Source organism: Candoia aspera, chromosome 4 (assembly GCF_035149785.1).
Source record: "Candoia aspera isolate rCanAsp1 chromosome 4, rCanAsp1.hap2, whole genome shotgun sequence".
NCBI classification, from domain to species: domain Eukaryota; kingdom Metazoa; phylum Chordata; class Lepidosauria; order Squamata; family Boidae; genus Candoia; species Candoia aspera.
In genome coordinates this window covers 52378577-52392290 of record NC_086156.1, presented here as the reverse complement: position 1 = coordinate 52392290, position 13714 = coordinate 52378577, and the positions used below count along the sequence as shown (strand labels likewise).

The following is a 13714-nucleotide window of genomic DNA, read 5'->3' as shown; positions in this document are numbered from 1 at the left end:
CCATTCAAAAGAGACAATAAAAAAACCCAAGAAGGAAACAGAAAAAACTAGAATACATTCCCTCCAGCAGCCAACAGTCAGATAAGCAGAGATCAATTCCAGACAATCATGCAGAAAACAATACTCTAATCAAGGAACCACCAAGGAAGAAATCACACTCCCACCAGAAGTGGCAGGGCAAGCTATTATATAAAAACAGGCAGCAAGCCTCACACTCACTCACACTGATGATGTTACCTAGTTGGGTAATGAAATAACTACAAGCAAACAACCAAGCTCAAAGAGCCACAAGAAATCCACAGTTCAATCCTGAGCTGCAGATTGTGACGATCCACAAATCTGCTCTTTCTGTGACAATCCACTCCTTTGATATTAATTTAGAAACTCTCACCACAAGCCATGGTAGGAAAACGGAAAAGTTCTTTAATTAATACAAGTGATCAGAATCAATGCAAAGAGCAGACTGAGCAAAAGCGCATGCAATTGCTAGCTTAAACATTCCAGTTTCACTCCCTCCTGATAAGCCCCTCCCTCACCGGTTCCAGTCCACAGCTCTGAACTGCCAATCCTTTGATGTCCTGGCTGACTGACCTTGCTGTCTGTTTCTCACCCCTCCTTTCTGCATTCCAATGGTTTTGCATACCATCCCTATCTCTACAGCACTGTTAGCTACCCTGCAAGCAGGCCATCTAATTACCATAAACCCCATCTGTCTAATAACTACAGAAAGCATGGCAGGATGGCATCTGGCAGGATGACATCCTGACACAGATATTCTCTTCAATTGGAACATCCAATGTAACATATATTCATTTCACCCAAATGCTATGTGTTCAAGTATCCCAAAGAAAGCATCTCAAACACAGACGTGTATAATCCCTATACAAATTACGTTTATTATAAATGTATAATATTCATACAAAAACATTATATTTTAATAGCTTGAAGTAACAATAGCAGCTGGCACAAATATAAATTTTTAAGTCACATATCCTTCATTTTGCAACATATTTAGGTTTTATCTCTGAGTATATTAATTTCATCGTCTAAATTTTAAAAAATGAATTATTGTGAATCTGTGTATGCATATTGTGAATCTTATTATGAATCCAGTGAATCACTGGAAGAATACCCTCCTTCTGAATGCTATTTTTAAATCTCACTTAGAGATCATAATTTTAGATTAGCTGACATCTCAAAACATGGATTTATCAAGCCTAGTCAGTCATACGCCTTTTGCTTTTTTTCCTAACTACCCTCCATTATATTCACAGAACATATGCCATCATTGTTTTCCTGAATGATTATAGACACTTAACAATTCTAATTTTAAAAACACAAGATCCTGAAGATCCTGAATGGGTAGGATTTTCCCAATTTGCTTTACAATAGAATTCTAATGTCAACGTCCATACCCTTTACTCTTCTCCTAACAACATTGGCAATTAAACAATGGTCCATTTAAAATCTGCATTATATTTTCATTCTATTCCCTCTGCCTCTGATCCTGACAGATTAAAAGGATAATTATATTTTTGCTGGCACTGGGACATTATAGGAAAACCATGGTGTTAGTAAAAATCTAATGAGAAAAATAGCTCTCAAAAAGGTATATGCATTTTCTTAACTCTTTTCTGCAAAATCATCAGTGCTTATTGGTCACTTATAAGGGGTAGGAACATAGATTAAAATCTGTTACTGATTATAATATAAAATCTCCTTAGAGAATGCTGCTGTATTAAGTTGTATACTAAATTTTGATGAGGAGTTGGCTCATTATTATTAAATACGGCTGCATATTAAGTTTATAGATAATTCTAAAGATTTATAAAAATTTGTTAATGAGTCACCAATATAAACATTAATAGATTAATTTTTTGGAATGTTATTGCTAAAATTTAGCCTTTGGATTACTCTTTTCCTACAATTATGTTAGAAAGTTTACTTCTCCAGCACACACACACACAGAGAATTTGGTTTTGCAGATTTGCAGAGGCTGTGCTCCCCCATTTTCCTTAATTTGAAATTAAGTACTGCCTCTCATCCAAAAAGCTGTAGAACTTTGCATTCTGTTTAGTTAGACTACACAGAAGACAATTTGGAAAGGCTATTATAGAATAGTTTTTCTGTCAGAGGAAAATTCATGGCCATATTATTCTGTGATTCTCTTGTCATAATTAATCTAGATTAGATTATATGCTCTGAGTTTTTTTAGTTCTAAGGAGGTTTGCCTGAGGATTTTGCACTAATTGGCAGTGTACTGAATATTCTAAACTTCCTGTTGGCTAAAAAATTTAGTTAAAGATATATTTTTTGCTGCACAATTGCTAAAATATTATGAATTTAAATATTCTGTATTTTAATTCTTTTATGTTCCAGTTTTGTACTATAATAAATAAACATACTTCTACTAGGGTGTATTTCTCCTTAATTATTTTCTACTCAAAGTAACTGGTAACAGCAGTTATTAGACCAAATGATACTTTGTAGGAGTGCTAACTCACTAAAAGGTAGAAGTTAAAAGGAAAGTACGGAGTTATACATTCAGAAGTTGGGCTACTTTACTAGTCCATACTTGAGTTTGCTCAACCATGACAGTCTTTCCTTTGTTGTATGCTGCTCATTCCTGAAGATTCTAGCAGCTAACAATCAAAATCAATGCCAAATTATCTTAAAATAAAGAATACTCCCCACACAATAATGAATAACCCTTCAAATATAAATAAACAAGGGATAGGACGACATAAACATAGGGATGTGGACACGTAAGAGCAATGTTTGCCTATTCTACAATCTAAAATGTTAAAAAAATTGAGGGAAATAAGAAGTTGCAAAATCCCAAGCAAGTAAATAGTCACAATCAATTACTTGTGAATATATTAATTTGATTTATATCTCACATTTTCTCCAATATTTCAAATAGATTTAAATCGGAATCCCCCTTCATTTTATCTCCACAATAACTGTGTGAGGTAGGTTGACCTGAGACAAAACACTGGTCACAAATCACGCAGTGAGTTTCCACAGCCGAGGGTAGACTTGACCCTGGGTTTCCCCAGACCCAGTTAACACCTTAACTATTATACCACACTGGGTCTCATTCAGAAATCTTGTGAGTAGGTCTGTGACACTGCATGATGGAAATATTGGTCAAACAGAACAGAAATCCTATGGCACTTTAAAAGCAAACACATTAATTTTCATATTCCATAATCTACTTTGTCAGATGCATCTACAAGATCACCTACCAGAGTTCACACCATAATACATTTGCTAAACTTTCAAGCACCACAAAACCTGTGTTCAACTGACTAAATGCTCATTCTTCTAGATTTTATATGGCCAAATTCTACTAACTCTTATACAATATTCGATGGAAAGGCTGCAATGAGAATTGTATCTACTTTAAACTTGTGCAAGTCTAAAGTGAAAACACCTGTAAAAATACTCATTTTTTCTGTTGTATATCTCTTCCATTCATACATCTAACTGCAATTTCCAGAATTCTTGCAGAAACTGTTCATACAAACAAGTTGATATAATATCCTGAGTATAGCAACAAAATACTCTTCCTTGGTTGATATAGAGGAAAGCTAATTATCCAGAAATCCAACCATAGCATTGACCCAAGAGACATCAATATGAAATATAAGATTTATTGTAAATATGCATGATTTGCCATGCATTCTAATTTAATTACTTCCAATAAATTGATTTGCTAGATATAATGGAGGACTATGAGAATAATACTGTATTTCAGCAAATTTCCACCAACAAACTAAAAAGCAGGTACAGTATTCATTAACTAGTAACACAAGTTATAACACCTGCAGCATAAGAGCTTTTCTTTCCTTAATGAAAACTATCAGTAACAGAATTCTAAAAGGGTAGAAAATGAGGCAATTTTACATTTTGCATTTGGTATACACAAAAGCTAATGCTCATCTCCTACTTGCTTTTACAAATCACTTTCTCATGTTTGTAGGTAAGATTGATATGCCTTGTTCTAAAGTATTTAACTTGAGCATTTTTGTTTGTTAGCTAAATATTATTTATATATAGCTAATTAGCAATTTTCCCCTCCATTAACATGTTAATACTTTTAAGGAATGTAAAAGTCATATAAAATTTAATTTATTAACAGTGATAAAATTTCAATATAGATTATGTATTATTTAAAATAATTAAAAACATGGGCAGCCATTGATTCAGGCATTAAGATAAACAATGGTTTAAATGTAATTAATAAATTACAGTGGCAGTATGCATCTGTGCAAAAAGTAATTTGCAGAATGACTAGCTTCCCATGAAAAGTCAAAACGTATGCTGTTTTCTTTCTTTGTTATTATGCTTGTTTTTGAGTTCTTTGACTATAATAAACTGTCATTCATACTAAATTGGGAAGAAGAATATGGAGTCATGCTTGGCTCCAAATACGATTCTGTTTCTTTAGAAATCAGTAATATAAAGAAGCATTTATTTATCTTTTAGCTCCAATGTATATTATGTAGCATAATATAATAGTACTATAGAGAGCAAGTTTGCTGTAGTGGTTAAGGCATCAGGCTAGAAACTGGGAGACCCTGAGTTCTAGTCCTGCCTTAGGCCAGTCACTTTCTCTCAGCCCTAGGAAGGTGGCAATCGCAAACCACTTCTGAAAAGCCTTGCCAAGAAAACTGCAGGGACTTGTCCAGGCAGTCTCTGAGAATCAGACATGTCTGAAAGGGGGGAAAAAAATATCTGTAGCTCTAATGTAGAATATGTAGCATAATATAATAATACTATTAATTCCTGTATTATATATATATCATCTGTAGAAATATGTTTCAGGATCTCCTGGATAGTAACTCAGTGAGGTTTCAGTTTCTTCTCCAAGGATACTAGATTAGATACTTTATTTGGATGTAAATCATCTTTATATGCGTAATTACAGAAATGGGCGGCTATAGCTGTTAAAAAGAAACAAGAATCTGAGATGTGTAGTTTGCGAAGTAGTCTGGACAAATGCAAGAATAGGAAGGAAAAGGAATAGTAAAATCATGGCAGTGTGCTTTTTTGTTGAAAATGATACTCAGGCACAAGAAAAGTTATGCTGGAAAAATAGAGGCAAGCAATGATGGCCACAATATAAACTGGCACTACTTGTCTCAAATGGGGAGACTATGGATGCTGGAAGAGCCAATATCCTGAATCAGAAAAAAGTTTTAAATGATCCTGCTAAATCACAAGATGCAGCTGACTCAATTTCAGTTTCAGCCCAATTTATTATTTCCATCCTTGCAATAGGACTACCTCAGGAGCTTCTTCAACAAAAACCATTGATTTCTTTGGACTCCAGGTCCCATATTATGTTCCTTTTGGTTGATACCGGGCCTGACAAATCCTGTTTAATTGCTAAAGATTTTCTGAACCTCCCCTTAATTGACATTCAGTATTTTGCAGTAGGAATTTCTGAAACTACTGTTATACACAGAGAAACTCAGAAGTTACCTATCACTATAAAACCCCTAGTGGTATCTCTTTGTGGTCTGGCATATAATTTATTTTATTCTTTAAAATACAAATAATACATTGTATTATTTAAGTACAGTGATATTTATACTATGCTGAATGGAGATTATTAACACAGTGATGATTTAGATAACTTAAACCTTTAAAATTAAAGAAAAAAGATTTATAACAATATTTATGATTATAAAAGGTACCTTTTTGTTACTTTGATAATCATTTTACTTCTTTACTTGCGTTTTACCTGTTGTTCATCTTATGTCAAAGTTCGTCTCTCCTGTTTGTCACAACTGGTCTGGACTTGTAGTAGAAAACAAAGACAATCTTCCTGGCCTTATCACACTTCTTACAGTTTCAAGTTACAGTAGGTCCCCAGTTTAAGAACGTCCCGGTTTATGGACAACTCTTAGTTAAGAACAGACTGCCATAAAAACTATTATATTAGAAATTTGAGTTAAGTACAATGTTTTGGGCTAAATACACAATTCTACTTTGTGTATTATTATGTTTAAGATGTTTAAGTGTATTTGGAACTGTTTCTTGAGTATTTTAAAACACTTTAAAAAGGTAAAATATATACTAAGACGAACATTTGACTAACGGATGCTAAATTACTATTCTGACTGACGTACAAATTTGACTTAAGGACAGATTTAGGAATGAAACTTGTTCTTAAACCAGAGACCTGCTGTATATCAGTTTAATAAAAATGGGGGGATATAGTGATCTGAAATATGAATTTAGCTTTAAGTAAATGAATACATACATATATACATACATTTCACTTTTATATGGTATTGCATCTATGTTTTCAGTTATATTTTTCTGATGGCTTATTTTAATATGGAATTCTTTTTACAATGTCTATTTATTATTAAATGCCTATAGACTTTATACTGAGAATGAAGACAGTAGATTCAAAGATGTATATTGCTATGCTTCCTTATCTTTCCATCCATCCACAGTAAACTACAGGGTCAACTTGTTAGAATAACAGTTAGTGCCTTGGCACCTGCCATGTATCAGAGCTGCTATGTTGCATTCCAAATAATGTGTATTTTTTTTTCACATCATGAAAGATACCAGTGTCTCCTTTATCTTTTATTTGTTTCCTTTCAGTTGTAAACAAGTTCTCCCTATTGGGGTCTTCTATTAGTGTAAATGCAGGTTCAAATTTTCTTTGATTAACATCCTATGTAAGTTTGGGGGTCTTGCTCTTGGCTCGTCTGGATGCAAGAAATCTGCTAGCTTTAAATAAAATAATAAAATGATTTTTAGATCCTCTCCACTTGTTGGCATTTCTTTATGATGAATTTTCTGCTACAATGTGAAATAAGATTGTACTAGAATTTTTTCTTTCACATTTTAAAAATATTTATTTCATTTATGTAGCTTTGTTAATTGGCATTCTAAATATACAATTTAAAAAGCCAAGGAGTAACTGACTCACCAATCTTTTAATGATTCTCAACAAAAGCTTCTGATCTTTTACTTCCTTTTTGCACTGCAGTACTTCAGCAAAACTATCCATATTTTCTGGTGACATGCTATCCATAGCTTCTCCACCATAGAGTTGAACTAACAATGACAAGCACTGTGATGCATTCTCATAGATGTCATTATCCTCATTTGGAAGCTTAAAAGAGAGAAAGAGAGAAAGAGGGTTTTTTTTAGTACCACAACACAAAGTCTATTTTTTTTAATGAGATGGTAATATCAACTTTCTACTTTAAAAATTAGCATTTCCTATTTAATTTCATGTAGACATTACTGAAGAATAATACAATTACAATCTTAAAGTATGTAATAACTACATAATACATAAATTGGATAATACATTGATGGGTTGGGAGATTGTCGTAAGTTTCATATAGGATCAACTTTGAGGTTTCTGTGACTACACCCATTAATACTGCTGAGAAAAAAAGAGGATTTTAAAAACTGTATGAGCACCATACCAGACAATAACTTTTAAAGCAGCTATTGTATTGGCTGTTGTTTTTCTCTTACACATTTCAGATAATGCATTAATCAAGGAGAAGTGTAAACAATATCTTATTTCTATAAAAAGATATTCCATTAGCTATTATATTAATAAACTGAAGAGTATTGGCAGGAAACATCCTCTATTTAGGAAACGAATAGATCAATAACTATAAATAGGAAGAGCTTTTAACATTAAGGAGAGATTGTTTTGCTCACATAACTTCATTCAAGGAACAAAGATTATGGTCAGCATTTTATAATAGAGTGACAAGATATGGGCTGTTTTAATAATGAGTTTTTAATTTCTTCAACAACACTGACAAACTGTTAGTTATATAGCTATTATACATGGTACGTAAGTTTTATCTTTATAAAATATTACTAACAGTATGGGAGAATTTAATAGCATGTATACTATAACTTTTCTTTATAGTTCTAAATCTAAAATACACAGGAGAATAAATACAGATACCCAATACAATAGCAGTTTTTTTTTATTTTCTCTCCCTTGCTAGTGTGAATGCCTTGTAATATCACCTCTTAAAAACTGAGAAAACATAGTCAACATAATATTCCAAGATGTATAGGTTATGGGTAGAAATTCTTTTTTTCTTTCCCCAATAGCTGAAAAAAAGGGAGAGAAAGTCTAAAGGTATAGCAGGAAAAATATATGTTGTAAATGAGTCTGGAAATGAGACAGACAGCTAACTATGTATTCTGCAGGAAACCTAGCAATCTAATATCGGAATCTATTGGAATGTTAATGCAGTGAACTCTAATCATGTATCTTCATTCATTCATTCATTTGATTTATAAGGCCACCCAACTCAAACAATGTGACTCTGGGCAGCGAGTAATTTATATGACAAAATAAATGCTATATTCAGAAATCACAGTACATCTTCTGTTATCTCCTATGGAATTAAACTCTGAATGCCTTGAAAATGGAAAATAGCTATGCAACCAATCTCATCTGGCAACAAAAGAGATAATGGCCCAAACAGAGGGCTCATATCTATCTTCTAGTGCTAACAGGCCTTCCAAACTTCCTCCCCCTGGTCCTAGGGTACTTCTTATGGACAAGTTAGTGCAGAGAATAGTGACAAGAGGAAAGCAAAGCAAATGCAAATAAATTAAAAGAAGAGATAACTGTGAGGAAACTTTTTATGAAACTTACTTGGCTCCAGGAGACATCATCCCAAAGGGATAGGTACCCTCCATGAAGAAAAAAACATGTTTACCTATTTAACTACAAGACCCCCTTCCTTCTACTATTCCCTATTTGCTTGTTGCTTAAGTTTTACATTAGTACCACTCCTAATTAGCTAGAGGAGCTTCAAATGTTATTCATTATAGTAGCTACATGACAAAATAAATATTTTTCCCTATGATATTTCAACTTCCTTCACTGAGGAATGAGATTCGTATTTTTTTCTAGCTCCTTTTCTCAAATCCAAGTTTAGTGAATTGCAGAAACTCTTCTTAATAATGTATCAATGACTCCTTTCTGTCTGATAAATGTTATCCAATAGCAGTACAGTACAATAATGAATACTGTTGCTCACTGATGGAGTTTCATGTTTTGTTTAAAAGATACAAGCATATTTTTAAAAGATGATGGGAATTTGGTAAAGTAAGGAAAGAAATGTTAAGGAACAACATGTTTGCTTTCAATTAAAAATAGAGAAATATTTAAATGCTTTTAAAATTTATGAAGTAATAAACCTAATTAGCTATTATGTCTAATAGGTACATGCTTTTCAGTTTATACCTACAGATTATCAGTTTCTCTTCTTGTACAGCATCCCTGTTTCAGCATGGATTTCCTAAACAGTACATGTTCCTATTATTCTTATATCTTGTATTAAGTTTTTCCCAGCCAAACATTCTTTTCAGTTTAACATACTGACATTAGAATCTATGAAACTCTAAATAATGTGATAAAACACTCTTGATAGTTGATGTAACAGTTTAAAAATAATAAATAGTTATCTTTAAATAATTGAATGTAAAAACATTTAAGAATAAGAGTAATGCCAAGGCTACCTATATGACAGAAAGGATGTAAAGCAACATGCTAAACAATCTGATTAAACTTCAGAGGGCACTTTTGAAGGATGTGCAGTCACCTTTGTTTAATTCAGTTAAAAATAACCCTTGCAAAAAATCTAGAAGTACTTCTTCGTTTAACTAAATGATTTAACTATAGTATTTTTTAATCTTTCTTAGAAATGTATCAAAGTCATTGTTATTTACATTATTTAAGAATAGGCAGTAACTGTGATTGAGTGATTCTTCTTCATTTGATAGTCTAGAACTGTGGGTCCTGAGCTACTCCTCAAAACCTTCTCAAGCTCAATTTTACATGAAGGACCCCCTACAGTTGTTATATTTCTGTATCTTTTTACTTCATTACATTTTATTCTTGCTATTGTAGCCTTAAGAAGAAAAGCCTCTTTTCATTTTCTTTGTGTTACTCATGGTGGTGTTCAGTTTTAAAAAAGGATTAGGCTATCTCCATCTTTTCTTCTTCTTCTTGTTCCTCTACTTTTGAATACCCCTTTCTGCTCTTCTATTATTATTCCAGGGCATCAACTTTAGTGGATTTTTCCCCACCATGGAAGAGATTAAGTCTCTCAGATCAGTGTGGCTGGCTGGGGAATTCTGAAAGTTGAAGTCCACACATCTTAAAGTTGCAGAGGTTGGAAACCCTGTCTCAGATGGAGCTCAGCAAAGATCAACCTGTATAAAGGTACAGTATGTGGGAATGACCTTGGGAGACAGGGAAAGAAATGCTGACTAGGGAATGATCAGATAAGATGGGGGGGGGGAGAGCCCACAGCTGAATAATGGGAAGAGAAAGAAACTCAGAAAGGAACCTCCCTAACTATTCGGGCTTTAAAAAGAGATGGCGGGAACTGAATTTGACTCAGGAAAAAGGTAAAACTCAAATAATTTTGGGATTTGTATTTATGCATACATATTGCTTGTCTGTTGTTTCTCTGTGCCTGATTTTTGGGATGCAGCCAGCCCTATGTACTCTAAAATTCCTTTTTGACGTAATTTAGAATGAAGGGGCACCTCCTGATCATCTCCATCTATCCAACTTTCTGTATGAGCACACATGCTAGGATTTTAAAATGAGAAATAAACAGGGTGCCCCAGAAAAAGGAACTCTATGCACTTTGTGTATATGCATTATGGATTGTCTGTTTGAAAACATCTAAGGAAACAGAGCAAGGTCTCTTGGGTCCTCTGTAATCCAGGGCTGCAATTCCCAGGAAGTGGGCATGGCAAAATAGTTCACTTGCAAGAACCACTCATGAGTAAAAAGAAAAAGGAGAATTCTTCACAGTAGCTAGCATTCAAGACTTGAGAAACAAGCTGGTAGGCACGGCCAGGTTTCTATAGTCGCAAGCCTAAAGAACTCTAATCAAAAATTGACTAAGCAAAGTAAGGCCCTATAACATAGATTTGTTCCCTTTATCCACAGCTCTCCAAAAAGACAAACAAGAAAGTGGATCTCCTTTCAGAGGACATTTTAAATTGGGGACCGCCATCTTACAACCCTGAAGTCTCTACTCCTATAGCAGAAGCTTCATCTGAAAGTGCAATTTATCAGGAAACTGGAAACACTGTCACTACAAAGCAAGGTGTAACTACCTGAACTCAAGCAAATTGGGAATTGGCTTTGCAATGACCTATGAGACAGCTTTCAGGATCCCAGGGTTCTGTAAGCATGCATCTCTCCTTTTTTTTAAATCTTTAATTTTTTTTATTAATCATTTAAAGAATACAGACATGTAAACAGAATAAAAAATAAAATACAAATAAAGTAAGTAAACATCAGATTTGAAATATCATGAAAATTATAGTTTTCAATATATCATTAGTAACTCATCAGGTTATGAAATGTTCTATTATTTTTTAAAGGAAACATTAAAAATCACTATGAAACTTGAAACTAGGAATACCTGGTTAACATTTTGCATTTCTATTAATGTATTCAAATTCTGCCTTCGTTTAACCATGCAATCTTTGACCTGTTCCAAATTTAAGTCATATTTCACTTACAAATCAAATCCAGCAGATATTCAGAATTGTGTGTTATAAGATTTTGAAGTCTGTCCAGTCTCTTAGATTTCCCCCATGTTTCTGCAATGCTACACTTCTTCTTTGAAGGTAATGAAATCAATCAAGTAGATCAGGCATAGCAACTATGTCTTACAATCTAAACAAATTGTTACTTATAATTGGGCAATTTTTTGGTATCTTCCTCTTCATAAAAATAAACATTTAAAAATGAGGGTAAGGGGAAAAACTTGGACTCATTTCTTTCCTGTATTTATCTCAAAATTTATCCCATGATTGAAAATATTCAATCATTACATATTATTTCATTGTCTCTTATAAATTCTTTACTTCTATCTGTATCCCCCCAAGGATTATGGAAGAAGTCCTATCTCTTCTGTAGTGGTAACAGAACCATAAGAAAATAATCCATTCTGAGATCCACGCTAAATAACTAGCATGAGAATAGTCTGAAATCCAGAGCTGCTAATCCTCCTCACTCTCTTCATCCTGCAAAATTTGCAATCCTTGGACTTTTATTGCACTCTATACAGTTCATTAATTGTCTATGCTAGGTACTTAATACTTTCTTTTCAATATGTACTGGGATCATTTGAAAAAGAAAATTGAGTCTTGGTAGAATGTGCAACACTTTCCAACCAAGACATATTTAGTGTTTCCATCTTGAAATATCTGCTCTTATACTTTCATTACTTAATAGATAATTATTTTTGAATAAATCACTATTTTTGCCAGGTAAATTCCTAAATATTTAACCTTCTTTACAATACTAATGAAACTAGTTATTTGATGCAAGTATTGCACCTCTTCCAGTGTACATCTCTCCTGGACCCCTGCTGATTTAATGCTCTCATTAGGAAAGTTTCTTCAATCCAGGAACAGCCAAATAACTTCAAAGAAGAACTGACCATAGTCTTCCAATGCTATGACATTGTTTTTGACTGATTATGTGCCATCAAGTTGATGTCAACTCTTAGCGACCACATAGATTTTCTCCACAATGATCTGTCCCTATCCTAGTCCTTCAGGTCTTCCAGTGGTGCACTAATTGCCATTGTAGCTGAATCCATCCACTTTGCTGCTCATCGTCCACTTCTTTTTCTTCTTCTTTCCCAGCTTTAAAGCCTTCTCCAGAGAGGAGAGTCTTTGCATAATGTGTCAAATTTGCATAATTTGAGCTGGTCAGTTGTGCCTTGAGTAAGAGCTCTGGACTGATTTGTTCCAATGATCCATTTTTTTGTTTTTTTGGCTGTCCATGGTATTCTCAGGGATCTTCTCCAATACACAAAAGTATTGGATCAAAAGCATCAATAATTTTTCTATCCTTGTTCAAAGTCCAAGAAGACAATAGAGGTAGATGTAAGCCTTAAGAATAATTATGCCCCATGTTATCAGAGATCAGTTACTTAGAAAGGCAAACTAGCCAGATGCAGATCCAGGCACAGATGGCATGGCTGAATGCAGAAATGCCATCTTAGACAACATTCTGATTGCCTATCCCCTTATTAGGGACTGGCACAAAATACAGAGGTGCAGGCAAAAAAAAAAAAAAAACAGAAAAAGACCCAGTCAATTTCATGGAATACTTTAAGAGTCCAGATCCACAACAATTACAACTTTCTGACATAAACCCAATTTGACAATATTAATAACACTTTTTGTAAAGGATCTACAGCCATAGGTTCAGCTGTATTTTAAAACTATCTTGCTGTACTGGCAACAAAAAAGCCCCAGTGATGTTGTTACAATGGCCATGCAGGCAATAAATTTTTTAAATGAGAAAAAGGAAGGCTGGAGACATAGTTTACAGCACTTCAAGTCAGTCAGCTGCTATGTCCCCACTTTCAAAACTCATATAGGTGAGGAAAAGGGCACAACTAGATATAGCAACAGGCAACAAACTCTGGGACAAATCTGAAACCTATAGTTTCTGGATCAAACATCCTCTACTGCACATCTAGGATTGCTATTCCTGTGGAAATCCTGAGAATTGGAGAAAAAAATTGTCCTAAGAATAACATAGAAATTACACTTAAACCAGGCAAATGAGGGTGTGCCTCAATAGGACAGTGCAGTTGGAAGTAATAGCATCTTACTTCTTTTTATTTTTCTTTCTGCCTCTGAACCC

General features: G+C 33.8%; 1 protein-coding gene across 1 annotated transcript in view; it reads right to left on the bottom strand.

Moving 5' to 3' along the window:
• ULK4 (unc-51 like kinase 4) overlaps positions 1–13714 on the bottom strand; it is a 214459-nt gene that overhangs the window by 55366 nt on the left and 145379 nt on the right. The window contains exon 34 of the mRNA XM_063304147.1: positions 6959–7144. Coding sequence (XP_063160217.1) covers positions 6959–7144 — 186 coding nt within the window. The remainder of the gene's footprint in view (positions 1–6958; positions 7145–13714) is intronic.